Here is a 27766-nt window from a genome sequence, read left to right as displayed (position 1 = left end):
ATATGTATGTTCACTTCAACAGTTGAATGTACTGAACAGGTGCAGACACAAAAAAGAAAAACAAGAAAAAGAAAGGTATGCTCACGTCAACGGAGGAAGCTAAATATTATAAACCCGATAGTCATCTCTTGCAAAAGGGGTGAATGTCGATTTGTTATCTCGGCATGAACAAGCGATATGCAACCCCTCCCATCACACATGATAGCAGAAAGTGGGCAATGAGCGCAAATACCCCATTGTCGTGTTCAAATGCCAGTCTAGATGAATGCAAAACGCCGCGCATATGGCAAAAATGCCATTGACTGATGCAGGAATATGCACAGAATAGTAGTTTTGCCATAGGTAATCCATGCATGGCGGGTAATTTCCGGAATGACACCCATGTCCTAGCGGAAAAAGAAATTTGCAAAAACGTCATGAAGAACCCTTCATGCAGAGGGGAAACACAAATCACCAGAGGAGAAACAAGAACCACACGAGAAACATGGACTGCCACTTTCCCCTCCTCCCCCGACACTGTTCGAATACGGCAATACGCGAAAGTCTCCACGACAATGTCTGTGCACATATAACCCTTCTTTATCTACGGCAATTGTGATGGTCCAATCATGCGAGCATTTCGCAAAAACCAAAACGGCTGACTGAGTGCAGTACAATCTTTCATGCGAGGCGATTTCGAAGCATGTTCGGCGATTTTTGTAGCTTATCGCGCAGAGATTGCCCTGTCACCACTTAGTAATCAGACGTGGTCCATTCGGATTTGGTAAATACCGCGCTATATCCTTTCCTGTAGGCGCATCGTGGGGAACAAAGTGGCATGTGGGGACAATAATGGTGTGTTTTGCCAGAATCCGGGCCGGAGCAGTTGGGACAGATAGCAAAAATTATTGCCCGTCTGAATGCCGTGCCAGAGAAAGAGAGTTGGGTGGTTTGCATCCGTACCTTCTGGGCTCCGCCACCGAAAACCCGTACCGTTTGCCCTAATCACGGAAATAAGACTCGGAACGGAGCGGAGCTTGGCACAGAGCATTTTTTTTCGGCTCCTGGCTCCATTTGCTTCCGCGCCGTCGCTACTGGATACACGCACGTGACCGGCAAAACCTCGTCTCACGACTTTTTCCATCCAACCATCCTTCGCCAGCCCCATGGTTCAGCTTCTCTCGAGCGTGTACTCGTACAATTCAGACTTCTACACCACTTCGGTGGCCTACCTCAACCGGTATCCGAACCCATATGCCAAGCACGTGCTTTCCTCCGACACACTAGGCACCTCTGTCGACGACCAGGGCCGCCTTCACACGACGCGGCTAGTGGTGAAGACAGGGCTGTTGCCGGACTTCATCAAGCCCATATTGGGCCACAAGCTCGAGTCGTGGATCATCGAGAAGGCCGTGATTGATCCGAAAACCCAAACCGTGCATGCTTACTCAGCCAATGTGGACCACCGCAAATTCGTCAAGGTGGAGGAGTATCTCACCTACAAGACGGAGGGCGAGGTGACCAGCATCGAGGTGAACGTCAAGTTCTCGTCGAATTTCTTCGGCTTCAAGCGGCGCATCGAGGAGTGGAGCAGGGACAGATTCCATCTGAACATGAACAATTCAAGAGAAGGGCTTATGTATGTCATAAACCGATTCAAGCGCCCCGGGTGGGCACTTTCGGCCTGAGGGCCTTTGCATATCAATGAACGACTTACGACTAGTGACTGTAGAGAGACGAGAAAGAATAGAAAGAGAAAGAATAGAACGACGGAAAGACGAGACTCGATTAGGCTGGAGAACAGCAAACTAGATTCACGCTGGCTTACTCTTGAAAATGCTCTACTTTATTGAGTTAAGTAGTCTCAAAGAAGGATGATTTCAGTAGCTTCGTACCCAATGGCATGTACCCAGAAATCCGAAAGGTGAATCCGAAAGTCCGAGTGCGAAGTATTATCAACTAAACAGAAGCCTACTAGATAGATATCAGACTGTCTTTCCTGAGCTAATCTTCCAGTATGTAAGAGATTTTCTATGCTTATAGTGATTTTCACGGCAAGTATCAAAAATTTACAGTAGTCCATTCTCGGGCCTAGATGGTTATCGTTCTGCATACACCATGGTGATAACCTCCCAAGCCACTTTTGCTATCTGTCATCAAGTCTTCATTCGAGAAAAAAGCTTTTTTGAGCGAAAAGACTAATCTCATACAATAAAAGAGTGCCGAACACGCCAAAGAACTGCAACACTTGCGCTCTTGTCTATACCACCTCCAGTCAATTTCAGAAGTCCTATAAGAGTCATTTCTCTCCGGAATGGACCTGCCCCAACAACTAAGCAAAGGCCGGTCCTCTTTCTCGTCCACGGAAGCTCCGTGTTTCCGACGCAACTCGTTTCTCTCTCGCAGCATGATTGACCACGAAAAGGCGTCTGTATACGAGTCTTTTAGCTTCTTCCATGATACTCCGCAACAAAGCATCATTTCGCTTAAGGAATGCCAGGGTTTTATCTTCAACCAGAACCTTTTTGCTACTCCGTACCAGCAACTGCGTTCTGCAGCCAAAGAAAAACGCTTGCGTGCTTTGAGTTTCTCCAAAGTCAAGTCTAGAACTACTAGCGAGACAGAAGTGGAGAAACAGAAAGCACGCAGACACACGTCACACGAACTAAAACCACATTTCCAGTGGGGAAGTATCGGAAGCGACGTGGCTGTGGAAGATGATCTGATGGAAGTGGACTCTGGCGATCAGGCCACAAAAGAAGACGAGTTGAAACACAACGAAGCGGATGAGCTAAAACACAGCGAGGAGGACGAAGAAGACTTGGAAGACGACAATATCGATGAGCTCGATGAGTACGAGGAAGCCGAATACGGTCTGTTTGCAGTAGTCGAGGTAACAGACATTTTAATCGACGAAAAAGACCAGGACTATCTTCCGAGCAAGGACTGGGATTGATTGCATCCGATTCAATTGAGTAAAGTCTAACGAGAAACATGAGTTGTGAAGATTAGGAATCGGCCTCGAATTATTGGAGATCTTGGTACGAAAATAGTTGGGGATATTATAGGAAATATGGTAAATAAACAAGAGATCTATGATGTGAGGACTAGAAGGACGAGTATTGTCTTAATGATATTAGACTCGATGCCGTCCTGAAGTGTTGATAAGATAATGCTGTGATTCAGATGAGTCAAACTCACATTGACTGAGTGAAATGGAATTTTAATACTTTTCTACATGCACCTGGAAGATTTTCGTGCTCTTGTATTGGCGTTTGCAATACTTTGGCACGATATATACGCTTTATGGATTGTAGAGGTCAAAATTAAAGCTCTACTAACCTAGTTTGAAGAGTACTTGTGAAAATTCAATATTAGCGCAGTTCAGCTTTCGTATTGGATTTCTGATTACCGATACATGCACGGAAATCCATGACATCATCAGGAGAGAGCTGTGATACTATTTCAGAATCTTCCCAGTATTCTCGGTTCTAGATGCTAACTTATTAGCGAAAGTGAGTGGTCATAGCACAACTATTTAAACAACCAGTTCACAATTGTTTCAGCACAGAACCGAAAGGGAACATAACGTAATAACCCCAAAGTAAGAACAAATAAGGCGATAGTATAGTAGAGAAAAAAGATCAAGATTGATTACGCACCTTTTCGATAAAGAAAGGAAGAGAAAGTAAAGAAGAAAAGGGTAGCAAGTTCGAGTCGGCGACGCTAAATCCGAATTGGAAGTCACTCAAATATCATCTATCACAAACTCATGAATAACACATTGTTTCAATAAAAACAATCGAAGTTGTCAAAACTCTTTTCCACTACCGCACTCATAAAAAGTAGTGCATCTTTTAGTAGTAAGCGCACCTCCATATTCGATTCTTCAGACTACAATCTCCATGGCCGACATCAAACTGGACTTTGAAAAGCTCTCGATGGAGTTTTCTCGACAGCAAAACAGCATCAACGACTTGGCAGATGCTCGTTCCAAGCTTGAGACGCAGTACCAGGAAAACAAAATTGTGCTTGAGGAATTTGAGTTTTTGAACGAAGACTCCAAAATCTACAAGTTGACCGGGCCCGTGTTGATGCCGCAAGACTTTGGAGAGGCCAAGATGAACGTGACCAAGAGAATTGAGTTCATTCAGGGCGAAATCAAAAGGGTGGAAGACAAGATCGAGAAGGAGCAGAAACTGATGGAGGAAACGAGGAATAAGTTGTTGGCTGTGAGAGCCCAGATGGGCAACTAAAGAAAATAAAAAGGTTGAATGATTCCACAAAGGAGGAAACACCTTAATGTGCTTAATATTGAATAGATGACGATAAGATGCGAGGAGAAGAGTATTCGCACAACTTTGAGCAAATGATGCATTGAAGGTCCAAGTAGGGCAAATGTGGCAATGTAGAGAGACATAAACTGTACTTCTATTCCATCTCTACACTATTAGTTTAGTCAGCCAACGTGAGAAATGAGAAGACGTTTAGTCAGTTTAGTCAGTAAATGAAAGAAATGAAAAGACGTTTAGTACGGAACTTTACCAAGGCTTCCTGAACGACTATTTTCTGGCTTAGGACAGCAATTGAAATGTTCGTAAGGTCGTCTCGAAACTCATTGCGGGTGTTTATCATTACACGTTCACCGTGAAGTCAGATTCATCATCATTTGAGTCACCTGGGATCATGAGATTCCAGGCCAATCAAGGCTTCGTCTACACAGTATAGTCATAGCGTCATATTCTATTCAAAAGCTCCAGCAAAAAATCGGCCTGGCTATTATCCACGGGCCAACTGCGAGCGGATCAAGTTGACAGTCGAGATGGCAGTGAAGGCGCTCCATTGCTCCACCGCATTGTAACCGGCTCCAGCTGCTTTCAAACTGGCCACACTTGAATCCACAAAAGCCTCGGTACGAGTGTAGTTCTCGCTGCGGTCTTGAAGCATGAAAAGCTCGGATTTGACGTAGATCGAAGAAAGAGCAAGTCTCTTGGCATACCAGGCCAGATCGTGCGAGTCGTCGCCGGCGTAAAAGGCCACATCATCGCTCAAGTTATGGAGCTCGCCAAGTGCGGCAGCCCAGTTGTATGGAGCCACCAATTGCGCAAGGGCCTCTTTCATACGGTGGGCAATTGGCTGGTTGTACGAGAGTCTCGTTTTGAGAAGATACGCAGCACGGTCGTACTCGTTTGCCACGTTATGGAAAGGCAGCTCTTTGTCGCACACGTGGTCCCACAAGCGCTGGCGCAGATTCTTGAGCCAGAACAACACAAGCAGGAACTCAGGCGAGTGAGAAGAAGAGGCAGAAAGAACCAGTTGAAGCGAGTCCAGCATATTCAAGTCAGCGACGGCAGCAGAAATGCTTCTTTGCGAGAAACCCAACTCGGGCACATGTTTGAGCGCCTGCCCAAGGAGAAGTGTCTCGGGCAGTTTTGGGTTGACAATGGTGTTGGCATGGGAAACCGAGTGGTATGAACGAGAAGACCGGAGAATCAGACGAAACATGGCAAATCGAGGTGACAACAGGACAGAGTTACGAGAGCCAAAACAAACAAAGGGCAAACAATCGAAAACCAAAGGATCCGAAAAATACGCTTGTGCAAGTACGTGGTCAAGACCAGCGTTTCAAAAAGGCGCGCCAGACTGTAAGGATGTTTGAGATTATGGGACGAGTTTGAGCCGGATGTTAATACTAGAGATATGGCCAGACATGACTAGAAACAATGAGTAAGCAAAAATGCTAGATAATTAAGTGCTTGAGATTTTTGTAGCTCATCCTAATTTTTGTTTAAATCTATGGTAATTGCTGTTAAGACTGATTATGCGATTGTGAGGTTCTCGATACGAAGCTTCGCACAGAAGGTATAGAACTACACAGGCTCTCCTACTCTTTGAAGCAGCATAACTTACCTATATGGATCCTAAATCTCTCTTAGTGAATGACGATATAATCTGATACTAGTACCAGTTTTGCCAGTTTCGCATCGTATGTTGTTGTAGGTCCTCTCTGTGAATAATGCTTAAAGGAGTTGTCTTGCTATACTTTTTCAATTTTTGAAAGTCGGTGCGCATCATATGAACGAACTAGATATTGCAAAAGAAGTCTTCAAATAGGCCGACTGCTGTGGGCTATGATCTTTCCAATGCTTATGATCTTGAGTTTGTGATGAAGGATTTTGTTGTCGTTGACACGAGTCTTAGAAACGGAGTTTCCTACTATGAAACGTGGAAAAAGGAAATGGCTAACCTTGATCATCCAAGTTACTTCATTGATAAAAAAGCTAACTCTGGCTGGCTATTTTGGGGCAATAACATGATCGCGACAACCAACAAGCCTTGTTACGATTTGAATTTGAGGGACTCAGACGTAGCAATCATCAGAGGCTTTTCTTCGTGTGTAACGAAAGAATGGTTCACTAATATAGTCAACTTATGGGTTGCAGATAATGATTCCAACTCCGTTTTACAAGGCACTGATGTCTTCGTAACCAAATTCGGTCGAATACCTTGAAATACTCGGTCGAACATAGTCACTCGAATCGACCTCGGTCAAGTCGTACTTGGGTCGACCTGGCTCATGTATTGGTGAGATAATAGTAACGACGGGTCTGTAAGTAATCGGAAATAGTTGCACTGTCCTGAATACCTGACAATGTGAGTGCAATTCGTCCACCTGGAAAAATAAACGGCCCGCTACATATACGGTCAACTATTTCATTTAGGAGGTGCATGAGGGCGTGTAAACTATTCATCTAAGCCCACATATGCATGGGATGGTATCATGCATGCGAAAATATTCGCCGCATATACGTGAGGCTGACTGATAGCACATTATAAGACCGCAAAATACGCACCAGAAAAAATTAAAAAACATGTCGAATACCCAATCGACCGCAATCGTGGGATGTGGGGCCCACCCAAGCATAAGAGTCAAGTTGGGCACTAACCAGACCTCTCTTTGCGACCATAATGGCACATTATACATCCAAGTGATGCCTTATACCAAATCGCACGGCTCTACCTTTGTGGCTTGCAATAATGCTAGTTATAAGTTGGAAGACGGTCAGGGATACGAGTGCGCTTTCGATAAGCTTTTTGTCGAAGTGATAGGCAAAATGGCCTACAAAAGCGCAGGACCCAAGCTTAATGTCAAGGCATTGTTGGTTTTCTTGTTGTTGGGGATGAGTGTCATGTTGTGAAGCGCCGATCATCCTCGTTTCTTTAAGCAGATTTTGGGGTGGCCATACAAGAATTTAAATATAGAGATGAAATACACATGTTAAGAGAAGCTCCTCGGTTATCTCCAGCACAAAAACACCTCAATGTTCGATTCTTTGAATATAAGATAAACTGCTGTAACAAATAGGCAAGTGCATAACGCAGCAAGAAGCATGCAAGTACGCCTCTTACAAACGGCCATGCAAGAGAAGATTGTGTCTTCTTGAAATCCTGCTCTCTCGACTTAAATGAAGAGGAATGCCGAAAATTGCTTCTTATACTATCAGGCACATATCCAAGTGTTGAAGAAAGTAGTCGCATCAAAGATTCGAAAAATTCATATTGGCCCCTCAAGAAAAATTAGGTTCTTGGGAAACAACGTGTATTAGCTTTAGTAGAATACCCTATCAGTTCCGCGACTCTATGTACGAGGGAAAGCTAGGATCATACCCATCCCGATAGATCAAACTTAACTAAACGTTGTTTACTTGAAATATCCAACTCATGAATCTCTATTCAAGATCCTCACTCCAGCTCTACTGTCAGAAGTCTTTATAAAAGACTCATGGATTGATGTATGATCTACCAGTGGCCAAGGTGTGCATAGAGCTGCCACTTCTGAGTGTGATAGTCTGCACCTTTCAGAAGACATATCTAACCCATCTACGCCACATTGCCATGCTAGTATGTATTTGCATCTGCTTCCCCAGATCTCTCTAACCGCCAGATAAAACAATGGTCCGAGGCACAATTTCCTCGCCACGCTTTGGCTGACGAGGAAAATGCATCACAGCCCAAGATTCTCCGCCATGACATTTCTGTGCCAGAAACCGTTTCAGCTAATCTTCTTATAGTGGTGCCCCAACAACTCAGTGTGGTGGTTGACTCTGTGGAAGAAAAAGACCCAATTGGCTCGCTCCACTTTGAGTATCGCCCAAATGCTGGAGACGAAGCGAGCGAAAGTCCCGCCTCTTCGAACGAGGCTGAATACGACGAAGATGAACAGCTTTACGCAGCCATGAAGCAAGAACAAACGAAACGTGTCCAGCTGACTGTGTATGCTTGTGGGCCGGAGAAATCCGTTCTTGTCGTGGTGGCTCCACATGTGGAAGATGTGTTGGCCCAGAAGTCCTTGGCAGACACTTTGGGCCAGTTGGCGCAGAAATGCGGCCGCTGTATCGTGCTAGCGCCATGTTCGCTTGGGTGGGGCCAGCTTATTTGCCGGTTGGATCTTCCAGGCGACTTTTTCGCTACGGTCGATCCGATCCGGCCTCCTCATTATGTTTCTGGTCTTGCTGCAGCACTTGTTTCGGAATTGACCCAAAATTCGAAGGCTGACCTTGGTTTGCTTGCACTCAATGCCGAGGGCCATGTGGGTTACGAAAAGGTTGACGCAGATTCGATCATGGCCGCAGCTGAGAACTTTGCCTCTTACTTAGTAGGTAAGTCGCTGAAAGCTAGTTACATTGAGCGGTTGAGTCGAAATGTGCGCCGCATTGCATCTTCGGTGACTTCGGGTATGTACTTGTAATGGAAGCTCAAATATTGGAGCGTTTGCCACGTAAGTATTTGGTGAGAATAGATGGTATTTCGGTTCAGTTGTCACAGCAGCAATGTCTATTATTCGTTTATCGGCGGTTTGTCTTTCAATACGTTCGTTCGATGCAATTCACTACAACTATTCAGCTTGCAAAACTAAAGCTACTGTTATGTCCACTAATGAGCACCCATGTTATTCAAGCGTCGCACTATTGTCATCAATACAATGAATTTAGTGGCACCACAGTCAATTGGATTACCTTAGAACCCGTATTACTGGATTCTTGACATTCACAACTTTTATTCTGGCAGTTGAAGAGGTTCTATGTTTGCTCTTTTGTTCTTCTGAAGTCCATGCAAATATTGTTAAATATTAACCAACAAGCACTATTTAATCCTATTGTTATATTATTCAATGTAACACATCTCTATTCGTTCGTTTCCTTCTGCCTAAATCGCCACCATGACTAATCGAAGCGCTTTGGCAGGGTTCCCCTAGCATCTAATTATGGCCCAGTACCAGCTGAGTTTAGGAGGAAGAGTTTCTCATCGACAAGAAACAATTCCAGAGCACAGAAACAGAGGAGGAAAACGGAACTTGAAAGCTTCGAGGCACCAAAAGAAAATTAATAAACTGGACAGGAAACCAGACGGAAAAGTTGACAATTAGTGTTTTCAAGTAGACCCGCCGCAACTTTGCCTTTGCATCTTCCCATGTGCCACTTTCAAGTACCATTGTTCCGTAAATGAAAAAGCAACAGAGCGAAACCGGAGAATAGCAGAACTGGTCTGACATGACTTTGCGGATCACTTCGATGAACTGCGGATGCTTTGTGTAAGTGTGGAGGAAACTGTACCACCAGCTCTGAAAAAACGCCAAGATGAAGCCCCAGCACATAAAGCCAGCCAATCTGTTAAAATGGAAATACGTCAAGCGTAGCGGAGTCTCGCTTTCTATTATGCTGGAGGCATCTCCTGTCATGCTCTCATTGTCCGCAGCTTGGATATAATCGAGAAAGCTGTTGAGGTTTTCATCATCGATTGGATCATCCGGATTCAGTGTGAGGCTTTCAGAACGGCGGCGGAATTCTTCTCTGGACAAGGCAAAGGATCTGCGGCGCTCTCTTATGCGGAAACTGACACGAGGCGAGTTTGGGTTGTAGCACAAGATTGTCTGGGCCAACGTTTCGGAAATGCCGTACAAGACCAAGTTGGTGACGATGATGGTGATAAGCGAGTTCTTCATGTAAAGCTCCTTGTATTTTGTGGTCAACTTGAGGAGGAAAATGCCCAAAATGCCAATGATCACAAAGTTGATGGCGGGGATATCGTAGAAACGAAGGCAATTGGCTATTCGAGTCGGGAATCCCACAGTGGACTCTTGCTTGAGCGTATAGGGTTCTTCATGGGCACGAGAAAAACGGGGAGAATCGTCTTCGGGAAGAGAAATCATGCCGGGTAAGACGGCGCTTGTATGGTTGGATGTTCTGTGAGTCGATGAAAGTGAAAAAGACAAAAGAGATTGAAACGAAAAGATCAGCAGAAAGTACACCAAAGCTAGACAAGTACACTGGTGGAATAATCTGGGTCGTGTATGTGCAGTCCTTACCTTATCGGAACCATCGGCATACTTTGGCTCTACGGACCAAGTGAAGCAGAGAAAGCATAGAAAATGTACGATGGTGAATGTCTGTAGAATAACTGTCGAGATGTCTAAATGTCTAAATGTTTAAATGTTCAAATGTTCGAATGAATCTCTAATGTCCCCATGCCAGGACATAGACAGAAACATGAAAGAACGAAACAGGCAAAAAAACAAAACACAGAGAACAAAATGAACAAAGAACATGACTTGACGAGACCACAGAAAAAAATCCAAATCGAACACATTCTTCCAACTCCCATCTATTGAGGTAGGTTTTCCCACGTGATCTTCAACACCCAGTCTGGTGTGCGCACGTCGCCCAATCAAATGATGAGAAAAGTAACCATCAGAATTCTCCATAGTAAAAGTCATGTCGTACAACAAAGCATACGAGCCGGTCAGAGGCGAGCCCGCGCAAAGCGATTACGAGCTCATCGATGTCGACCCCCACTTCAACAGAGTCGTTTCCTACTTCAGAGGCTCTGATATCGGACTTTGGGCCGCCACCACTGCGGCTTTCCCAGTTTCGTTGGTGGCATGGGAGAGATTGGAGCCTGTTGCAGGCGCATTCAGACAGCCCGGCAAGGTGCCAGCGGGCGCGTTGAGAGCGGCCACGTTGGTTGGGTTTTTCGGCGGTTTCTACCTCGCATACATCAGATCCTCGAAACGGTTTTTGGGCTGGTCTGAGAACGCCAGAGAGGTGAAGAAGGACAGATACGAAATCAAAAAGTTGTTGTCCGAGGGCAAGTTGCCCTACCACGACAACGAGTCCAAGTTGGACGACAGAATGAAGGACATTGCCAACAGAAACTCGCAGTACTCATTCACCACCTTGGCGATTTTGCCGTGGTTCAACTTGGCCTACCACCCATACCACGGCGTGAACATCCAGAAATACTACGAGACGAGACCTGGTGAGGAAGAGTGGGGCTTCACTTTGAAGCCATATGAGGAAATCAAGGCCAAGTACGCCAAGCACATTGAGTAGGTGTCAGGTTTCCGTCTATTTATAGACATGTAATTTACGTTTTGCATTGTAAGAGAACAATCTCTTCGTGGTGGCATTCACCAATGGGGCTGGTGTAGGGTATATTGTAGTGATCGTTCACTATCGTGACATGGTCCTGGAAGATGCAAAGACTAAGGCCGGACAAAACGCAAGTGAGTTTGAAACTGCTACACTTCCAACGTAAATAGGTAAAATGTCCGGCGATAACTCATGGGTTCCAAAGTTGATGAAGATCTGTAAACTAAATTACATCAGTACGGTAGAATACAATGAGCTGGTAGTCCATCCGCTTTCTTCTTTCATTCTTTTCAATTCTTTTCTTTATTTCCTTTTTTCTTTCATTCATTCATTTCTTAATTTTATTTCCTTTTTCTCTCTTGATTCTCATTCCCGTTTTGCTTCATTCATTACTCGATTCTGCGCAGTATATAGAATGTTCATTCGCGTCTCGATAAACCATCCCCATATATCACGATAGCAAACATGAATTGCAAAATAAAAAAAAGAGAATCAAAATCGTCCTTAAATTCCAAGTAACTGTAATTCTATGTCCAATTGCAATTCCTATAGAGAAAAGTACATCAAGTTATCTCGATGTAGAATGGCCATCACGGGTAATATCCTGCAGATATTGTGCTTTATTTACAAACACCAGTCGATCTTTCTTCTTTTCCCATGGCCGATCAGGAGGACTATTCTCGGCTTCCCGTCGAAGAAAAAATCGTACATAAAGTATGGAAAGTCAGGTTGGAAGGATATACTGCCCTTATTGAGCAGTTTGACAATTCGAGAGACTGCAATGATTCTGTTTTTGCGCCGTTCAACCAGAGGCCAGAGTCGCTAAAGGCCATAGTTACCGATTCCAACGTTGTTGCGCAGGAAACGGGAATCCTCGTGCTCTGTAAATTCTTGGAACTTGGTGGAACAGCAACTAACGTGCTGAGATTGAAAGCAGCAGGCATCATCAATGCCCTTTGTGAAAAGGGTTTATCGTCTAGTCGAGCAGGAACAAAGACAAAATCTGCGGAGGCGCTTCTATCTTTCGTGGAGCTTTTCAATTCTGCGGAGCCTGTTTTGGAAGTAGTGTCTCCATACTATGAAAACCGATTACCCAAGTTGGTAGCGGGCTGTGTTAATGCTGTGTATCAAATGGTGGAAAACTTTGGCTGTTCTGTGGTTCCGGCAAAGTTGGTTATTCCTAGTTTGGCCAAACTTTTTGGCCATGCTGATCGGAATGTTAGAGCCGAAACAACTAAATTGTCTGTGGAGTTGTACAAGTGGCTAGGCGAAGGGCTCACCACTCTTTTATTTCCCAACCTTAAACCTGTTCAGCAACGTGACTTGACTGCAGAATTCGAAAAGGTGAAGGGTGAAAAGCCCGAACAGAAACGATTAACAAGGTCTCAGCAGCAAGAACTAGCTACAAAACAGAATGAACCCGAAGGGGCTGAAGACGTTGAAATGGCTGATGCAAAAGAGGATGAAAGCGTGCCTTTCGATCCATATCTGATGATGGAGCCAGTGGAAGTGCTTTCAAAATTGCCAGCAGATTTGAATGCCAGAATGGCTTCTGCCAAGTGGAAAGACAGGAAGGAAGCCTTGGATGAAGTATACGAAGTTCTTTCCAAGGCACCAAAACTAGTGGAAGCCGACTACAGCGATCTTGTGAGGATTTTTGCAAAGTGCATGAAGGATGCCAACATTCAGGTCGTTCAGCTAGCTGCCAATGGTGTTGAATTTTTATCCAAAGGTTTGAAAGAAGGATTCCACAAGTATCAGCATTTGGTTGTTGGTCCGATGATCGAGCGGACAAAAGAAAAAAAGCCTGCCGTTGCCGAAGCATTGGCTAATGCTTTGGATTCCATCTACAAGAATTCCTCACTAGGTGATGTTTTAGACGACATCCTCGTTGGCATGAAGCACAAGACGCCCCAAGTGAAAATATCGTCCACAAATTATCTTCAGAGATGCCTTGCTTCAACCAAAGTCCCGCCAAAAAATGTGCAAATAGACTCTATCATGGAAATCGGTGTTAAACTCTTGAGTGATTCTCAGGAGCCAATTAGACAAGCTGCTACAGAAATGATTGGAACACTAATGAAAATCACAAGTGAAAGGGAACTCAAAGCATTTTTAGACAAGGTTGATGACAACAGAAAGGCAAAAGTGCACGAGGCCTACGAGAAAGCAGAGGTCAAGTGCAAAACAACAAATGTCGCTAGAGCATCTACAGCTAGTAATTCTGCCAAACCCTCATCACGAACTGTGAGTTTGCAGGGCCCCACTCCTTCTCTTAAGAAAAGAAGCGAACCGCCATCCATTCCTAGCAAGAGAAGTGCTACTTCTCCCGCAAAAGGAGGAGCTGCCAACACTAAAATTGCGTCGTCGGTCCGTAGCTTCACTGGAAGACAGCTTATTTCGCCATCTACAAGAGGTCCACAAGTGCCTGATGTCCCTGTGCCTACAGTTGGCTCGGCTGAGAGAGAAGAACTTGAAAAACTCCGGAAAGAAGTCGCCAGTTTACGAGCAGAAAACGAACAGCTTCAGAAAGTGCAGTTTTCTCTTACTGAAGAGCAGTTAAGGCTGAAGCAAGAAGCCGAGCAGCTCCGTGCACAAATGGAACAGTCGCAGAAAGAATCTGTAACTAGTAATTTAATGGTGAAACAAAAAGATACTCAAATTCTCCGGTTGAACAGCGACTTGGAAAATGCCAAGTTGAAAATCAAAAGTTTGGAACAAACAGTTGAGATGTTAAAGCTCCAGCAAAGCACACTGCAAACTGACCCATTGCTTCAGTCTCTTGATTCGGAGAGAATCCCGTCTTATCGGTCACCCGAGAGAAGAGAAATACCCCGGATTACACTGAGTGAGCTTAGTTCCCGGGTAAATCGTCTTTCCATCGATGGCAAATTTGGTCCTGAAGTGCCAGATCTTGCCCCAACTTCTGAGCTTGCTTCACCTACTTTCCGATCTCCACGAAACCCGGCCAGCTTGCATACTACAGTAGAGAGAGAGACAGGTTCCGAGGAAGAGAACTGGAAAAAAGCCGCAGAGGTTACTGCACAACTCAAAGCTCGAATTGAAAAAATGAAGCAGAGAAACAGACTTTCTTTGAACCGATGAGTTCAAGATGCAGTAGCATTAAAACGGTTTTATAATTCTTGTCACGAGTCAGTTTTTAATACTCATATAGGATGGTTGTTTATTGGGCCTGCATACGCGATCCCGGTCTCGGGTGGAAAAAATGTGTGGAGGAAAATTGACGAAACATAATCACCCGAGTCATGTCATCCAAATTGAAGATTTTAGTGCCGGTCAAGAGAGTCATTGATTTTGCTATCAAGCCTAGAATCAACAAGGCAGGTACCGGTGTTGAGACAAAGGGTGTGAAGTTCAGTATCAACCCATTTTGTGACATCGCTTTGGAAGAGTCATTGAAGATCAGGGAAGCGAACAAGGGATTGGTTGAGAAAATCCATGCTGTTTCCATTGGGCCAACAAAGTCGCAAGATATTTTGAGGACTGCTCTTGCTAAGGGCGCTGACACTACGACTTTGGTTGACGTGGGTGATGCAGAAGTTGAGCCTTTGACTGTGGCCAAGATGTTGCAAAAAGTTGTGGAGAGAGAGGGTTCCAACTTGGTGATTTTGGGTAAGCAGTCGATTGACGATGATGCCAACCAGACTGGACAAATCTTGGCCGGCTTGTTGAACTGGCCCCAAGCGACGAATGCGTCTAAAGTGGAGATTAAGGGCGACAAAATTAGCGTCACCAGAGAAGTCGATGGCGGAGCTGACACATTACAAGCAGACTTGCCTATGATCATCACCACAGATTTGAGACTCAATGAGCCCAGATACGCGTCGTTGCCCAACATCATGAAAGCCAAGAAGAAGCCGTTGGAGAAGTTGAAAGCCAGTGACTTGGGAATTGAGGTGGTCAACCGTTTAGAAACACTCAAGGTGGAGGAGCCTCCTGCACGTTCTGCGGGAGTCAAGGTTGACTCTGTGGATGAGTTGGTGAGCAAATTGAAGGAAGCCAAGGCCATTTGAAATGGCAATGGATGCATTGGCCTGGAAGATCCAGACGTTCGTTTAGGTATATAAAAGAATGAAGTCTACGTCTTTGGAAAAGGTACTTACAGACCGAACAACATGTCGAACACAAAATGTATAGGATGGCATAGTGAGAGGCTGATGATCAGTTTTCCACGTATGTATTGTCTGGTTGAGTGACAGTTACTAAATCTAAAAGTCTGACCACATTGTCGAATAGCAATTATGACGAAGATTCGAGGGGTTTCATATTGAGAGATACATTCATCCCAAGGTCCAATCCTATTGGTTTGCTGGCAAGACGTGATATCCTATGCTAATCTGGCAGTTTGATGGAATGCAATCAAATGTTAAAACGATCCCAAACTAGCCTCAAATAGATTTAGGACGAAGAGTCGTCGCTTCGGTACTTGTCTAATACGGAATTGTCGGCTGATGATCTCAGTGCCTGAGAATATTTTCACTGTATGAATAAGGCTCAGAGTGATTGCATCATCGTATAATCATAAAGGCTTTCTTAATAAAATTCCTTGACAATTTCTAAGAGAATTTTTAAGACAATCTCCTAAGTTCATACAATCTCCCCTCATACAAGTCCTGAGGCACCGATGCATTTTCGTGCGAGTTTTGTGGACGCCCCACCCCCAGCCTGTATGGCCCCACAACCAACCGCACTTCTTTCATGAGCGTGGATATTTCTAGCCGCTTTGTCGACTGGATTCTCTCTGTCTCGCCCAAACGGCCGCTTTTCGTGGGCGTCAGCGGCCCGCAAGGCTCGGGCAAGCTGTACTTGGCCGCCCATCTTGTGCAAGAGCTCCGCCAGAAACGCCTCAAGGCCGTGGCGCTTCTGCTTGACGATTTTTACTGGCCCTATGAGCAGCAGCAAAAAGTGACGCGGCGCGCGCGCGACGAAAACAACTTGTTGCTCCAGGGCCGCGGGTTGCCCGGAACGCACGACTTGGCGCTCATGGAAAAGGTGCTTGCCCAGATGGCGCGCGGCGAACACACCAGCGTGCCCCAGTACGACAAAGGGGCACATGGCGGGGTGGGCGACCGCGCCGCGTGGATCCTGGTGCCGCCTGTAGATGTGGTGGTGGTGGAAGGGTGGTTCTGCGGGTTCCGGAGCGTGGGGCCCAGCGACTTCGAGGCGAAGTGGGCGCGCGCCTCAAGCATTGTGCGCCAGCACCAGAGGCGCCACGTTGAGGCGCTCAATGCGCGCTTGCGCGACTACGAGCGCATCTGGGCCTACTTTGACTGCTTTGTGTATTTGCACGGAGACCTCGAAAACGTGTACCGGTGGCGCGACGAGCAGGAAGAGGTGTTGCGGGCGCAGGGCCGCGGCATGACGCCGGAGGAAGTGCGGCGTTTTGTCGATCGGTACATGCCAGTGTACGAGTTGTACTATGAGGACATGTGTCGGGCGGCGGGCGCGCGGCGCCTTGGGCTCACGATTGATGCGGCGAGACAGGTGCGCGCGGTCGAGCTGGACTGGCCGGGAGCCAAGGAGGGCGAGGAACCTCATACAAGTATGTAGAGAACGTCTATGGAATTGTCTGGCTGACTAGTCTTGCTGAGCTACATTTGAAAACTCCGGTTTTCATTGTTCACTAAAGTCAAGATGCTTACATGTGTTTACCCAGACTGGTCTTGGAAGTAAGATACTAATTACACTCCGCAATTGATGTCTGACATCTATCCTATGTGCTTACACGTAAATACTGAAAAACCGAGAGTCTCGCCAACCACATTGGGTGCCAAGCCATAGTCATCGTCCGTGGCCGAACAATCTCCTATTCTACATTCGCTCAAGCCTGCGCTTCAGCCTGACTCGTAATCTAATTCTTCTTCCTATCTGCTCGAAATATCGTGTGGATCATAGCTATTACGCCCCCTGGTAGTCCTCCGGGTACAAGATTCTCCGCTCGACGCCGTCCTTGGTCAAAATGACCATGCGCACAACACCGCCCGACAGCCCGTCCCATTTGATGGCCTCGGCAAGCGCGCTGCGGATGAAGCTCACGCATTCGTCCTTCTCCATTTGCGGGCGGAAGTTCTTGTCACACCAACCGTAGATGAACGTCAGCCCAGACCCAGCAATGGCGTACTCTTGCTTGTGGATGGACCCACCAATTGGAATCGAGTACACCGCGCCGCCGCTCTTGGCGTCGTAGCCCGCACAGATGATGCCCGCCAGCAAGTTGTCTTTGTTCAGGTAACAGAGCTCTTGGAAAGTGTTCGCCGCCACTTCGGTCGTGGGCTTCTCTCCCGCAGGCAATTGCGCCGCATACATCTGCAAGTAGTATTTCACAATGTCGGCCACCGCCTGGGTGTCTGCCGCCGACCCAGACCGACAGCAGTAGATGGTATCGTGGATCTGCGTCAATTTATCCGACACTCGGTTGGCAATGTATGTGCCTGTGGTTGTGCGCGAGTCGGCGCCGAGAATCACGCCGTCCTTGAATCTCACGGCCATGATGGACGTGCCCAACGAGACTTCGCCCTTTTTCAAGTGGTTGATGTCGACTGAAATACCGTTCATGCTTGCAGAAGAAGCTTTGTCGCCACTTTGGTTTAGTAGTGCGGGTCACGTGCAGAATCCGGGGCACCCTATTGACAAGAACGACTGGGTAATGTCATTTCGTTTGTCCGTAACTCTATTTTCTTTTAATTTTATTTTGCTATTCTTTGTTTGATATTTTTTTTGATTTTTTTTTTTGATTTTTTTGTTTCGATTGTTTTGCGTTTCTTGCGCTCACTAGCTGAACCTCAGTCCAGAAATATGCAAACACATGGAAGATCTAACCGATTGGTACATGTACTTAGTGAGGAGATAAAATAAATAGTCAATAAGCGAATTTGGGTTTTGATATATTTTTCCCTTTGAGGTGGATAAGCCTTTGTTTCGAACTCGTTATAATTCGAGCTGTAATCCATATCATTGCAAGGTTTCTTAAAGGATCCTTAAGCTTTATAGTAAAGAATGTCAGGTCTTCAATGTGGTGCCATTATATTCAGCTGCCACTATGTCAGGAACTACGGACGAAAAACCAGCCTAGAATGATCTCTATATTGGATACTGAATAATGGACCTCAAAAATAAGCATGGACCTCTACCTCTTCCATATCATATCTTAAGAAGAAGTCTTTGTCACAATTGCCCAACATGGTAACTTTTTTGCAATATCTTCTCGACGCCATCAATATCAGCGTTGATATTCAAGACATATAGGTACCTAGGTCAAGCGAAGCGTTATAAAAGATTATGCTAGTGATTGGTCTGTAAAGTCGTAGAGCTTCATCCGTTCTTTATTCTATGGAGGACTGTCTGAAATTGACACAATACAATTCCAAGCCTACTTGGTCTTTACACATTTCGTCCATTTAACTTAGAAATACTGGTAACCTCAGTATATCACCTCATATATGCTGAAAGACTTAGCGAAATTAGTCATATCTACCAGGACCTTTTTAACATCCAAGTAATGAGCAAAGTTTATGCGCTTCATCTAGCTCTGTCTCCAAACCTGGCACCTTAAAAAATTCTGTATCTTCATTATTCGATTGTCCATTTCTTGTATGTCCTCTATTTTTTCTATTCTTCATTCTTGTATGTCTCAATCCTTCTTATCAGTGTGCACCTAAAGTAAACCATGCTCTTTCGCAGTTTGCACCACTCTTTCTTTCATTCTCCATGCGTTGGCCCATTTTCTGGATCTTCTGGGCCCTATGTGCCTCGCAGGCCATTCCTATTGGCTTTTCTCTGCTGGAACTTTCGCATCTAGCGGGCGATCCCGTGGCCACGCACAAGGTGGTTTTGCACATTTCAAAAGACAAGGCCGATGTGGGTCTGTTGGTGTTGGCCCTTTTTGGGCAGACAGCGCCGAAAACAGTGGAAAACTTTGTTGGATTGGCATCCATGGCCCCTGGCTATGGCTACCACGGCACGATCTTCCATCGTGTTATCAAGGACTTCATCATACAGGGCGGCGACTTCGAACGTGGCGATGGCACGGGCGGCTATCTGATTTTCGACAAGAAGCTGTTTGCAGACGAGAACTTCGAGCTTCATCACGACAAGCGCGGCCGTTTGTCGATGGCCAACGCCGGCAAAGATACGAATGGTGCCCAGTTTTTCATCACCACCTCTGAATCCAGTACGCATCTCAATGGCCATCATGTGGTGTTTGGCCAGTTGGTAGGGGGTTTCGAAGTGTTGGATCTTTTGAATACCGCCCCTACGGGCGAAAACGACCGGCCTGTTTCTCGCTGGGCTATCGAAGACGCAGACATCTTTGTTGAGCCTCCAGCAGAAACCGGCTCGCTAGGATCATATCGTTTCTTCATGGGGCTCTGTCTTGTGTCCAGTGTTTGCTATGCTGCGGTGCAGTGGAATCATAGACGCAAAAAGGTGGTGATTACGGGGTTTCGCTCGATGTGAGTAGACAGTAGAAGAGGTCACTCAACTCAAGAGCTATTTCAGGCGCTTTTGGTGCCATCGGCCACTTACTCACTGGCGCTATTAGACTAATAAGCTACAATGACTTGCTGCCAAAGTGGACCAAAGACATGTGCTATGAAGAGTGGAGATGGTGATCCTGAGATCTTCTTGCCAGTTCCAATGTGTCTTTCCGAGCGATCAGGAAATGCTCCCATTAGCATTAGGTGTCTTTTCCTGTCCGTAAGGTACTCCTTTTATGTATTTATAGTGCCTTGTATTATAGACCGTGGGTCTTGTATAAATATGGTTTCTTGATAAAGCGCGCAGTATGTAAGCCATCTTATCTTCATCATGGCCGAATTCCCCATTGTGCTAGTCAAAAATCTTCCCTACAACGCCTCCACAAGTCTGCTTTTTGACATTTTCTCCAAGTTCGGGCCCGTGCACCAGCTTCGAATTTCCGACGGCCTGGTTCCTCAAGGAACTTGTTATGTGGTCTACACCAACATGGAAAATGCTCATCGAGCAGCAAAAGAACTAAATGGAGTCAACTTCCAATCTCGATATCTAGTGGCACATATGTTTCAGGTCGATCCGGAGGTCCATCGACAATTGCAGATTGAGTTTGAGAAGGCAGAATGAGCCGACATGCATTTCAAGAGAAGATCATCACTAAGTTTAGCACAATACCATAAGGTTGCTGAAGATTTTGATACTCCAAGTATTCTGATACCAAGTATTCGTATACTTTAAGTATTCTGATACTCTCTTATACATCGAGAAACTTACGAACGGTGTGCTAGTTGCAGATGATGACTTATCGTTCTATCAATCGTTTCAGCATTGGCACTATTTGTCGCTCCCATGGTGGAACAAAAATCGATCAGGAAAAACGTTGGTTGTTCGGCAAATACAAGGTCAAAGAAAAGGTCAGCTTTGGATTAGATGGATCACCATCTTGGGTGGATTTTATCTTATCTCCAACAGGCAAGCATGGCTTTAGCATTACGAATAATAGGCCGGCCCCAGAAAATTGTCGAACGGCCTATGAACGATAGGGTCATCTTGTGAGCAGAACTATTATCGGTTGAAAACTTACCGCAAAGTAAGACGAACTTTGGTAACCTTTGTCACATACATAAATACATGCATCATACTTTCTCACTCTCTTGACATCTTTATTGCACTCCTATATCTCAACACTATGTTCTTCACTTTTTAGTTTGGTGTCCATTTACCTGTGGCCCAGTACTCAATTGACCGACAAGTCAAGAAGACCCAACGCATAGTAACTGGCCAAAGCGGTAAACACCCATGCGGCAATAGTGCCCACCTTCTTCCAGAAACTCTGCGCCGTGTATCTGTACTTGACAAGAACAGTCGAAGCGCTGTGGCTGTCCTGTAAGTTGCGGAAGTGGAGTGTCACCTTGACATGGCCGTCAGCCACGTCGAGATAGCTCAACTCGCGGCCCACAGACGAAGTGGAGGGAACAGTGCTCTGCACATCGATGACCTCGGCGTTTTCCGGCAAAAGCACGCTGACGCTGACATTGTCGTAGTAAATGTCACGGAGATTGCTCACCAAGGGGAATTGGGCCACATATGTGTCAGCATCCACACGGCGGACAAAGTTGGCGATGCCGTTTGTCCAGCCCATGGTGAAGTTGTATTTCCACCCTCCAAAAAGCGGGAAACGAGGCTGGAAGACCACGTGGCCTGGAACCTCCAGCACAGAAGACACCTTGCCCACTTTATCGGTGAAGTAGTAGTTTTCAAGCGGGTCTCTGTCGCCAATTGGGAATTCCAAGCGCGAGAGCGCGTGGTGGTCACGCACCAAGTCAAAACGGCCCTTCAACCATTCCACCCGCGAGTAGCCCGATTTAAGCTGGGCCCCATTGTTATAGAGCTCGTAGTAGTCTTCGGTCTGCACAACGCCCACGTCCGAGCCAGGCACCCACACGCTGCGCTCGAGTGTCACCACGCGACTGACTGGCTTGTTGTGTTCGTACAAGAGACCCATAGGGGAGACAGACAATGGAGGCACATCCACGATTTGTGGGCCGTATGTCAACGCCTGAGCGTCCTTGTCCACATGACCGCTCAAGTGGGGCAAATCAGGCGACACAGGAGTGCTTGGCTGCAAATCCAACTCCTGGCCCACGCTGAATCCACGGAACGCAAGCGAGTACTCGGAGGTCTTGTAGTCCGAATATGGGAGCTTGTTGGTCTTGAGCAACAACTTCTGGCGGTCGGCCATTTCGATCTTCTCGGGCAAAGGCACCAACGTGTTTGTGTACGCGTAGAACACTTCGAATTCCACGGACGACGCTGGCGCCACGGGGAATGGGAATTTGACGCTGTAAACGCCTGCCTCTTGCTCGGACACGGCCAACGCCAAGCGCTGGTCAATCAAAACGCCGCCCACAGACGCCACCTCGGGAACGGCATCCATTCCGTCGTTGACGCGGAAAATATACGTGTCCTGGGGCGTGTCGCCGGTGTTTTTCGCCTCGACTAGGCACAACTCTCTGACGTAGGATTTGGAGAGATCCACACTACGATGGTAGTGGACGTTCTCCCACAGCTCGAGCGCATGTGCAATTGCAAAAAGCGCAAGAAAGATCCACGGCAACATGGGAAGTAGATGAGAAAGAAACAGTCTGTAATAGCGTTGGTGAGCTTGACACCTGGCCGTAGTGTGTGCAGGACAGGTGAAGTCAAGACGAGTAGAGAAGGTGTAGAAATGTCTAGAGGTCAGAGAAATTTCAATTAAGGTGGAAGAGGTTTGAAAGGCTTGAAAGGTTCAGAAAGTGAAATAAAGTTGAAAAAGTTGATGGAAATTAGAGTTCTCAGATATGTTGCGCAGTTGTGGTGGCTGGGTGAGAGTGGGATAATTACCAGTATTCGTTTTATTGAGTAGGATCTGGATAGCCCAGCTATGACATTTTGGAGATCCTGGTTATGACATTTTTCTTGAAACATTTCGGTGTAGCTGTTTTTGTTTCTTTTGCAGTCTTAAGTTGTTCAAAGAGTGTGTAAGTGATCACATCGAACAAGAAAGAACGATGTAGGTAGTCAGACTAAAGAGAATTGGTCTTTTGAGCAGCAGACGGCTGTTTCAAAGCACGTTCGAAGTTGCTGGATCAAAAGCGGGAACATCTCTTATGACTTGTATTCGCTCTTGCGTGTTCTTTGGGGTATACGTGTTTCTCCGAGTGAGAGAACTCCAGTAACGGTATTCCTCTTCAGGAGAGAGATTTATTCATCAATCGTCTGTGTGTTAGATTTCCGACTTGCTTTCGTGTGATTTCTTATCATGGGTGGACAAAGCCCTAAATGCCAATTTTTGGCCGCAATGATGACTCTTTGGCCGATTTTTTTGCTACAGGTGTTTTGAATGTTCTTTGGCTGCTTGTTGTCGTGAAAGCTTTTCTTTTTGATTTTTCTGCTCAATGTGTTTATTGTTCGTATTGTGCGTTTTTGCTAATACTTTATGAAGTTCCAGATGCGCCTCTCAAAGCCGATACACAATAGACTCAAGATGTAGAAATATGAGCTGAAATCACAAATAATTATTAAGGAAGAAAATCTATCTCATAAATGATAGACAATTAATCTTAATCAAAGGCCATAGGCTTGTCAATTTGTTAGATTCCGCATATGTGATTTTGGACTTCACTAGGTAACTCTACTTCAGTCGACATTCGTATCCTTCTGACGGCTTGCCTCTGGCCATAAGGCTTTGATTGGCTCTGTTAGTCTACGACTCCGTCAGATTTGGCTCAGGTTTCGACTCAGTCAGATTGGTTCTGTTCACTCAGTCAGATTGGTTCTGCCCACTCAGTCAGATTTTTTTCTGTCCACTCAGTCTTGTTCTGTTCACTCAGTCCATCATCTGGCTAGGACTCACGATGCAGCCCCGTCAAAATACATCCTTCCACTTCTCTGTCAAGCCTGCATCACTGATGTTGCCACCGATCTCACATCCGAGTACTGTAGGACAGCCTCGTAAATGATGGTTCTGCGAATAGCCGAGATGGCTAGGCCACCATGCAACGGCCACTAGACTTGCCAGGACGCCTTCTCTCACTATTTCTATCCAATCATCTACATCTATCCATATGTCTTCTAGATTCCTACCACACTCCTCTTGACATCCTCCATCTTTAATATGGAAGCGCATTGGCATCGGTCCTACATGAACATTAGCTGCGACGCATAGCTCCTCTGTACATATTCATTCGTAAAATCATTCATGGTTCATTCATGGTTCATTGATGGTTCATTCATATGATTCATATTTTTTCCATATTATGGCTTTCTTTTCCATCTCAGTACATTCGACCATTCAATTGATTTGTCGTACCTCATTGCTCAATCACCTCGCACTATTTACATACCAGGCTAGCAATCTACATCTAGCGGTGGCGCATCTGCAGGCCGCGCTCCACCTCTAGAGTTTGCGCTTCGAAAAACTATTCGCCAGCACCTTTCCTCTCCGCCAGCCCGCCTATTTCGAGCGGATAACCCCGACCACTTCGCTTCGCCGCCGCTTTTGAGCGAATCTTTCCTCTTTCGTCTGCTCCTCCCTATTTATCCCCCCAGCTGCCTCTGCATCCCATGTCGCTCCAAGACCTTATTCCCGTGGTCAACAAGCTCCAAGATATCGTCACCTCGACGCAGCTAGCCGACATTGACTTGCCTCTCTTGGCTGTGGTTGGCTCGCAGTCCTGCGGCAAGTCGTCCGTGTTGGAAAACATTGTGGGCAAGGACTTTTTGCCCCGCGGCACCGGCATTGTCACCAGAAGACCGTTGGTTTTGCAGTTGATCAATGTGCACAAGGACGATGCTCTTGTGCGCGAATACAACCCGGCGGACTTGGACGACGGCGGCTACTACTCGCTGTCGTCGGACGAGGTCAACTTGGAAGAGCACTTGAGAAAACACACGGGCCAGCAAAACAAGCCCACACAACACCCTTCCGAATGGGGCGAGTTCTTGCACATCCCCAACAAGCGTTTCTACAACTTCGACGCCATCAGACGTGAAATCGAAAACGAAACGGCCCGCATCGCCGGCAAAAACAAGGGCATTCTGCGCTTGCCCATCAACTTGAAGATATACCTGGACAAGGTGTTGAACTTGACGTTGGTGGACTTGCCGGGGCTCACGAAGATCCCCATCGGCGACCAGCCCACAGACATCGAAAAGCAGACGCGCAGCTTGATCCTCGAGTACATCTCCAAGCCCAACAGCATCATCTTGGCCGTCTCTCCTGCCAATGTCGACTTGGTCAACTCCGAGTCGTTGAAGTTGGCTCGCCAGGTCGACCCAACAGGAAAGCGCACAGTGGGGATCTTGTCCAAGCTCGACTTGATGGACCAGGGCACCAACGCCGTGGACATCTTGAAGGGCAACGTGTACCCGTTGAAATTGGGTTTCATTGGCGTGGTCAACCGCTCGCAGCAGGATATCCAGGAAAACAAGCCGCTCGAAGAGTCCTTGCAAGCCGAGCAGCAGTTTTTCCTCAACCACGCCGCGTACCGTGCCATGGCCAGCAAGTGCGGTACCCGCTACTTGACGGTAGCTTTGAATCGCATTTTGATGAGCCATATCCGCGAGCGCTTGCCTGACATCAAGGCACGCTTGAACACGCTCATGGGCCAGACAGAGCAGGAGTTGGCCTCGTACGGCGACTTCCCATCGTTGGCCGAGTCTGCCGAGGGAAGGGCAGCTTTGCTTTTGAACTTGATGACGAAATTCGCCAACAGCTTTGTCAATTCCGTCGACGGCACAACCTTCGACGATGTCTCCATCAAAGAATTGTGCGGTGGTGCACGCATCTACTACATCTACAACGAGGTATTCGGCGCTCAGTTGGCGGCCATCAACCCTACTCAGAACTTGTCGGTTAAAGACATCCGCACGGCGATCCGCAACTCCGCAGGCCCTCGTCCGCTGTTGTTCGTGCCTGAATTGGCATTCGACTTGTTGGTCAAGCCTCAAGTGAAGTTGTTGGAAGAGCCTGCTCGTCGCTGTGTGGAGTTGGTGTATGAAGAGTTGATGAAGATTGTCCACGGAATCTGCGGCTCTGGCAGTTCGGGCGAGACCAACCGCTATCCAAAGTTGCAGGCTAAGCTCATTGAGGTTGTGTCTGACCTTTTGCGCGAGAGACTTGGTCCCACCATCAAGTATGTCGAGTCCTTGATTGAGATTCAGCAGGCATACATCAACACCAACCACCCCAATTTCGTCGGCGCAGCAGAAGCCATGGCTATGGTTGTGGAAGAAAGACGCCGTCTGCGTGAGGCAGAACTGAAATCGAAGTTGCGTCTTGCCACACAAAAGATCTTGAGCAAGCCAGAAAGACACGCAAAACCAAACGATGAGTCTGACATCGAGGACGAGGTCAATCTTGATGTGAGCCAGATCGACGACGAGGCTAAGCCCGTGCACCACCGCCGGTCTGACTCGAGCCGTACTATTTTGTCCGGCAAATCGTCTGACCTGGCCATGCCCGAGTCATACTTCAACTTCTTCTTCGGCAAGGACCCGGTGATGCACCAGCAACACCAGCAAGCACAGGCGCAATTACACCCTACGCCGTTCAAGTTCCCTCATGCACAAGAACAGCCGTTGCAGTTCAACAGCCACTTCGTCAACGGTTCTCTCAGCCACGACATGAAGATGATGGCCGTGGAAGACCACATTGAGCGTGTGGCGGAAAACATCGACCATCATGAGGAGGAAGATGAAATTCTGGAGCTCAGTGAGCGTGAGCAGTTGGAATGCGAGTTGATTCGTCGTTTGATTGTGTCTTACTTTGGCATTGTGCGTGAAATCATCCAGGACCAGGTGCCCAAGGCGATCATGTGCTTGTTGGTCAACTACATCAAGAGCAACCTCCAGAACAGGCTTGTGGTGAAGTTGTACAACGACCAGTACTTTGACGATTTGCTCCAGGAGGACGAAACCACTCGTTTGGAACGCGAGAAGTGCGTGAACTTGTTGAAGACCTACAAAGAGGCGTCTCGCATCATCAGCGATGTCGTCTAACTGCTGTTTGAAGCTATCTCTACTCTTGAGCCTCTGTGTTCACTGTCGTTTTTGCTGGTGCAAGTGCTTAGACTAGCATAGACTCGATTATTGTACATACCTATTCATTGCGCGGCCGATGTAGAACAAATACACTCAAGGTGTCTGTAGCTCGACTGTTCATTACTGCTATTCGGTCGAGTTTGTACGAGATTGTCTTCTTGTCCAAACCTTCATTTACCCCGTCCTCGTCGGGCTCTTGAAAGGAGAACATAATCTCCTTAGTGAGGAGAGCTAACTCATTCGAGTCTGTTGCAGAAACCAGAATGTTTTTCTCGTCCAAGAATGAAACATCGTCTGCTTGCACTAAAGTATGGAGTTTGAACCGTAGATCGGCCAAATACCCCAATGACACGACGACACGGCACTTCCACAGACGGCCAAGGATCTTTTTCACTTGACTGCTTTTCAGAATGGGTTTGCCAGGAAAAAGCCTCCGCAACAGCTCATGCAATAGTAGTTGTTTGAGCTCGTCTTTGATGTCTTCCACCAACTTGGTCATGTCCGGATTGGAAAGCCGAATCAGACTCACAGACGAAAGTTTCAGTAAAGACTTGTCATTCAGCTGTCCCCGCAGCCACATTTGCTTTCGATGTACGAAAACTTTCACTGGAATACATGCATGGGGGCTGATTTGTATGAAAGAAACTGTAGCAGGCATTGGTAGTTGCTAGTACTGTGTGCTCTGCATATTACACGAGACACCAACTACTTGAAAAAGAGGGCTGATATCAGCGAATGGGCAAATGGGAGCCAAAACGCATACCTGAAATATGATAGCAGCCCAA

At 46.6% G+C, this 27766-nt stretch overlaps 17 protein-coding genes across 17 annotated transcripts; 12 read left to right on the top strand and 5 right to left on the bottom strand. All coding sequences in view use genetic code 12, as the record gives it.

Moving 5' to 3' along the window:
- Positions 1-1145: 1145 nt before the first annotated feature.
- FOB63_003645 (uncharacterized protein) lies at positions 1146-1667 on the top strand (the record flags this gene model as incomplete). Its single annotated transcript, XM_002615213.1, has 1 exon — positions 1146-1667. The coding sequence occupies one exon, from the start codon at positions 1146-1148 to the stop codon at positions 1665-1667; it is 522 nt and encodes a 173-aa protein (XP_002615259.1).
- Positions 1668-2293: 626 nt separating this feature from the next.
- On the top strand, positions 2294-2935 carry FOB63_003644 (uncharacterized protein; the record flags this gene model as incomplete). The annotated part of the gene is made up of 1 exon (XM_002615214.1): positions 2294-2935. The coding sequence occupies one exon, from the start codon at positions 2294-2296 to the stop codon at positions 2933-2935; it is 642 nt and encodes a 213-aa protein (XP_002615260.1).
- A 949-nt stretch (positions 2936-3884) lies between these two features.
- YKE2 (tubulin-binding prefolding complex subunit) lies at positions 3885-4235 on the top strand (the record flags this gene model as incomplete). The annotated part of the gene is made up of 1 exon (XM_002615215.1): positions 3885-4235. The coding sequence occupies one exon, from the start codon at positions 3885-3887 to the stop codon at positions 4233-4235; it is 351 nt and encodes a 116-aa protein (XP_002615261.1).
- Positions 4236-4758: 523 nt separating this feature from the next.
- On the bottom strand, positions 4759-5484 carry FOB63_003642 (ubiquinone biosynthesis protein; the record flags this gene model as incomplete). The annotated part of the gene is made up of 1 exon (XM_002615216.1): positions 4759-5484. The coding sequence occupies one exon, from the start codon at positions 5482-5484 to the stop codon at positions 4759-4761; it is 726 nt and encodes a 241-aa protein (XP_002615262.1).
- A 1367-nt stretch (positions 5485-6851) lies between these two features.
- On the top strand, positions 6852-7178 carry FOB63_003641 (uncharacterized protein; the record flags this gene model as incomplete). Its single annotated transcript, XM_066102338.1, has 1 exon — positions 6852-7178. The coding sequence occupies one exon, from the start codon at positions 6852-6854 to the stop codon at positions 7176-7178; it is 327 nt and encodes a 108-aa protein (XP_065958356.1).
- A 697-nt stretch (positions 7179-7875) lies between these two features.
- Positions 7876-8728, top strand: FOB63_003640 (uncharacterized protein; the record flags this gene model as incomplete). The annotated part of the gene is made up of 2 exons (XM_002615217.2): positions 7876-7881; positions 7925-8728. 2 exons carry the CDS (start codon positions 7876-7878, stop codon positions 8726-8728), a joined length of 810 nt encoding a protein of 269 aa, XP_002615263.2.
- Positions 8729-9265: 537 nt separating this feature from the next.
- FOB63_003639 (uncharacterized protein) lies at positions 9266-10189 on the bottom strand (the record flags this gene model as incomplete). The annotated part of the gene is made up of 1 exon (XM_002615218.1): positions 9266-10189. One exon carries the CDS (start codon positions 10187-10189, stop codon positions 9266-9268), a length of 924 nt encoding a protein of 307 aa, XP_002615264.1.
- Positions 10190-10751: 562 nt separating this feature from the next.
- On the top strand, positions 10752-11369 carry NUO1 (Nuo1p; the record flags this gene model as incomplete). The annotated part of the gene is made up of 1 exon (XM_002615219.1): positions 10752-11369. One exon carries the CDS (start codon positions 10752-10754, stop codon positions 11367-11369), a length of 618 nt encoding a protein of 205 aa, XP_002615265.1.
- A 696-nt stretch (positions 11370-12065) lies between these two features.
- FOB63_003637 (uncharacterized protein) lies at positions 12066-14513 on the top strand (the record flags this gene model as incomplete). The annotated part of the gene is made up of 1 exon (XM_002615220.2): positions 12066-14513. One exon carries the CDS (start codon positions 12066-12068, stop codon positions 14511-14513), a length of 2448 nt encoding a protein of 815 aa, XP_002615266.2.
- Positions 14514-14674: 161 nt separating this feature from the next.
- Etfb (uncharacterized protein) lies at positions 14675-15442 on the top strand (the record flags this gene model as incomplete). The annotated part of the gene is made up of 1 exon (XM_002615221.2): positions 14675-15442. The coding sequence occupies one exon, from the start codon at positions 14675-14677 to the stop codon at positions 15440-15442; it is 768 nt and encodes a 255-aa protein (XP_002615267.1).
- Positions 15443-16127: 685 nt separating this feature from the next.
- FOB63_003635 (putative ATP-dependent kinase) lies at positions 16128-16979 on the top strand (the record flags this gene model as incomplete). The annotated part of the gene is made up of 1 exon (XM_002615223.2): positions 16128-16979. One exon carries the CDS (start codon positions 16128-16130, stop codon positions 16977-16979), a length of 852 nt encoding a protein of 283 aa, XP_002615269.2.
- Positions 16980-17327: 348 nt separating this feature from the next.
- PRE3 (proteasome core particle subunit beta 1) lies at positions 17328-17984 on the bottom strand (the record flags this gene model as incomplete). Its single annotated transcript, XM_002615225.2, has 1 exon — positions 17328-17984. The coding sequence occupies one exon, from the start codon at positions 17982-17984 to the stop codon at positions 17328-17330; it is 657 nt and encodes a 218-aa protein (XP_002615271.1).
- A 1037-nt stretch (positions 17985-19021) lies between these two features.
- On the top strand, positions 19022-19883 carry PPIB (uncharacterized protein; the record flags this gene model as incomplete). The annotated part of the gene is made up of 2 exons (XM_002615226.2): positions 19022-19052; positions 19228-19883. The coding sequence occupies 2 exons, from the start codon at positions 19022-19024 to the stop codon at positions 19881-19883; spliced, it is 687 nt and encodes a 228-aa protein (XP_002615272.2).
- A 351-nt stretch (positions 19884-20234) lies between these two features.
- Positions 20235-20525, top strand: FOB63_003632 (uncharacterized protein; the record flags this gene model as incomplete). The annotated part of the gene is made up of 1 exon (XM_002615227.2): positions 20235-20525. The coding sequence occupies one exon, from the start codon at positions 20235-20237 to the stop codon at positions 20523-20525; it is 291 nt and encodes a 96-aa protein (XP_002615273.1).
- A 610-nt stretch (positions 20526-21135) lies between these two features.
- OST1 (dolichyl-diphosphooligosaccharide--protein glycotransferase subunit) lies at positions 21136-22518 on the bottom strand (the record flags this gene model as incomplete). Its single annotated transcript, XM_002615228.2, has 1 exon — positions 21136-22518. One exon carries the CDS (start codon positions 22516-22518, stop codon positions 21136-21138), a length of 1383 nt encoding a protein of 460 aa, XP_002615274.2.
- A 1985-nt stretch (positions 22519-24503) lies between these two features.
- DNM1 (dynamin-related GTPase) lies at positions 24504-26939 on the top strand (the record flags this gene model as incomplete). Its single annotated transcript, XM_002615229.2, has 1 exon — positions 24504-26939. The coding sequence occupies one exon, from the start codon at positions 24504-24506 to the stop codon at positions 26937-26939; it is 2436 nt and encodes an 811-aa protein (XP_002615275.2).
- A 100-nt stretch (positions 26940-27039) lies between these two features.
- FOB63_003629 (Single strand annealing-weakened 1 family protein) lies at positions 27040-27639 on the bottom strand (the record flags this gene model as incomplete). The annotated part of the gene is made up of 1 exon (XM_002615230.2): positions 27040-27639. One exon carries the CDS (start codon positions 27637-27639, stop codon positions 27040-27042), a length of 600 nt encoding a protein of 199 aa, XP_002615276.2.
- Between the last annotated feature and the right edge of the window lie 127 nt (positions 27640-27766).

Source organism: Clavispora lusitaniae (assembly GCF_014636115.1).
Source record: "Clavispora lusitaniae strain FDAARGOS_655 chromosome Unknown tig00000105_pilon, whole genome shotgun sequence".
Taxonomy (NCBI): domain Eukaryota; kingdom Fungi; phylum Ascomycota; class Pichiomycetes; order Serinales; family Metschnikowiaceae; genus Clavispora; species Clavispora lusitaniae.
The sequence above is the reverse complement of the archived record's forward strand: the minus strand, read 5'-3'. Positions and strand labels throughout refer to the sequence as shown.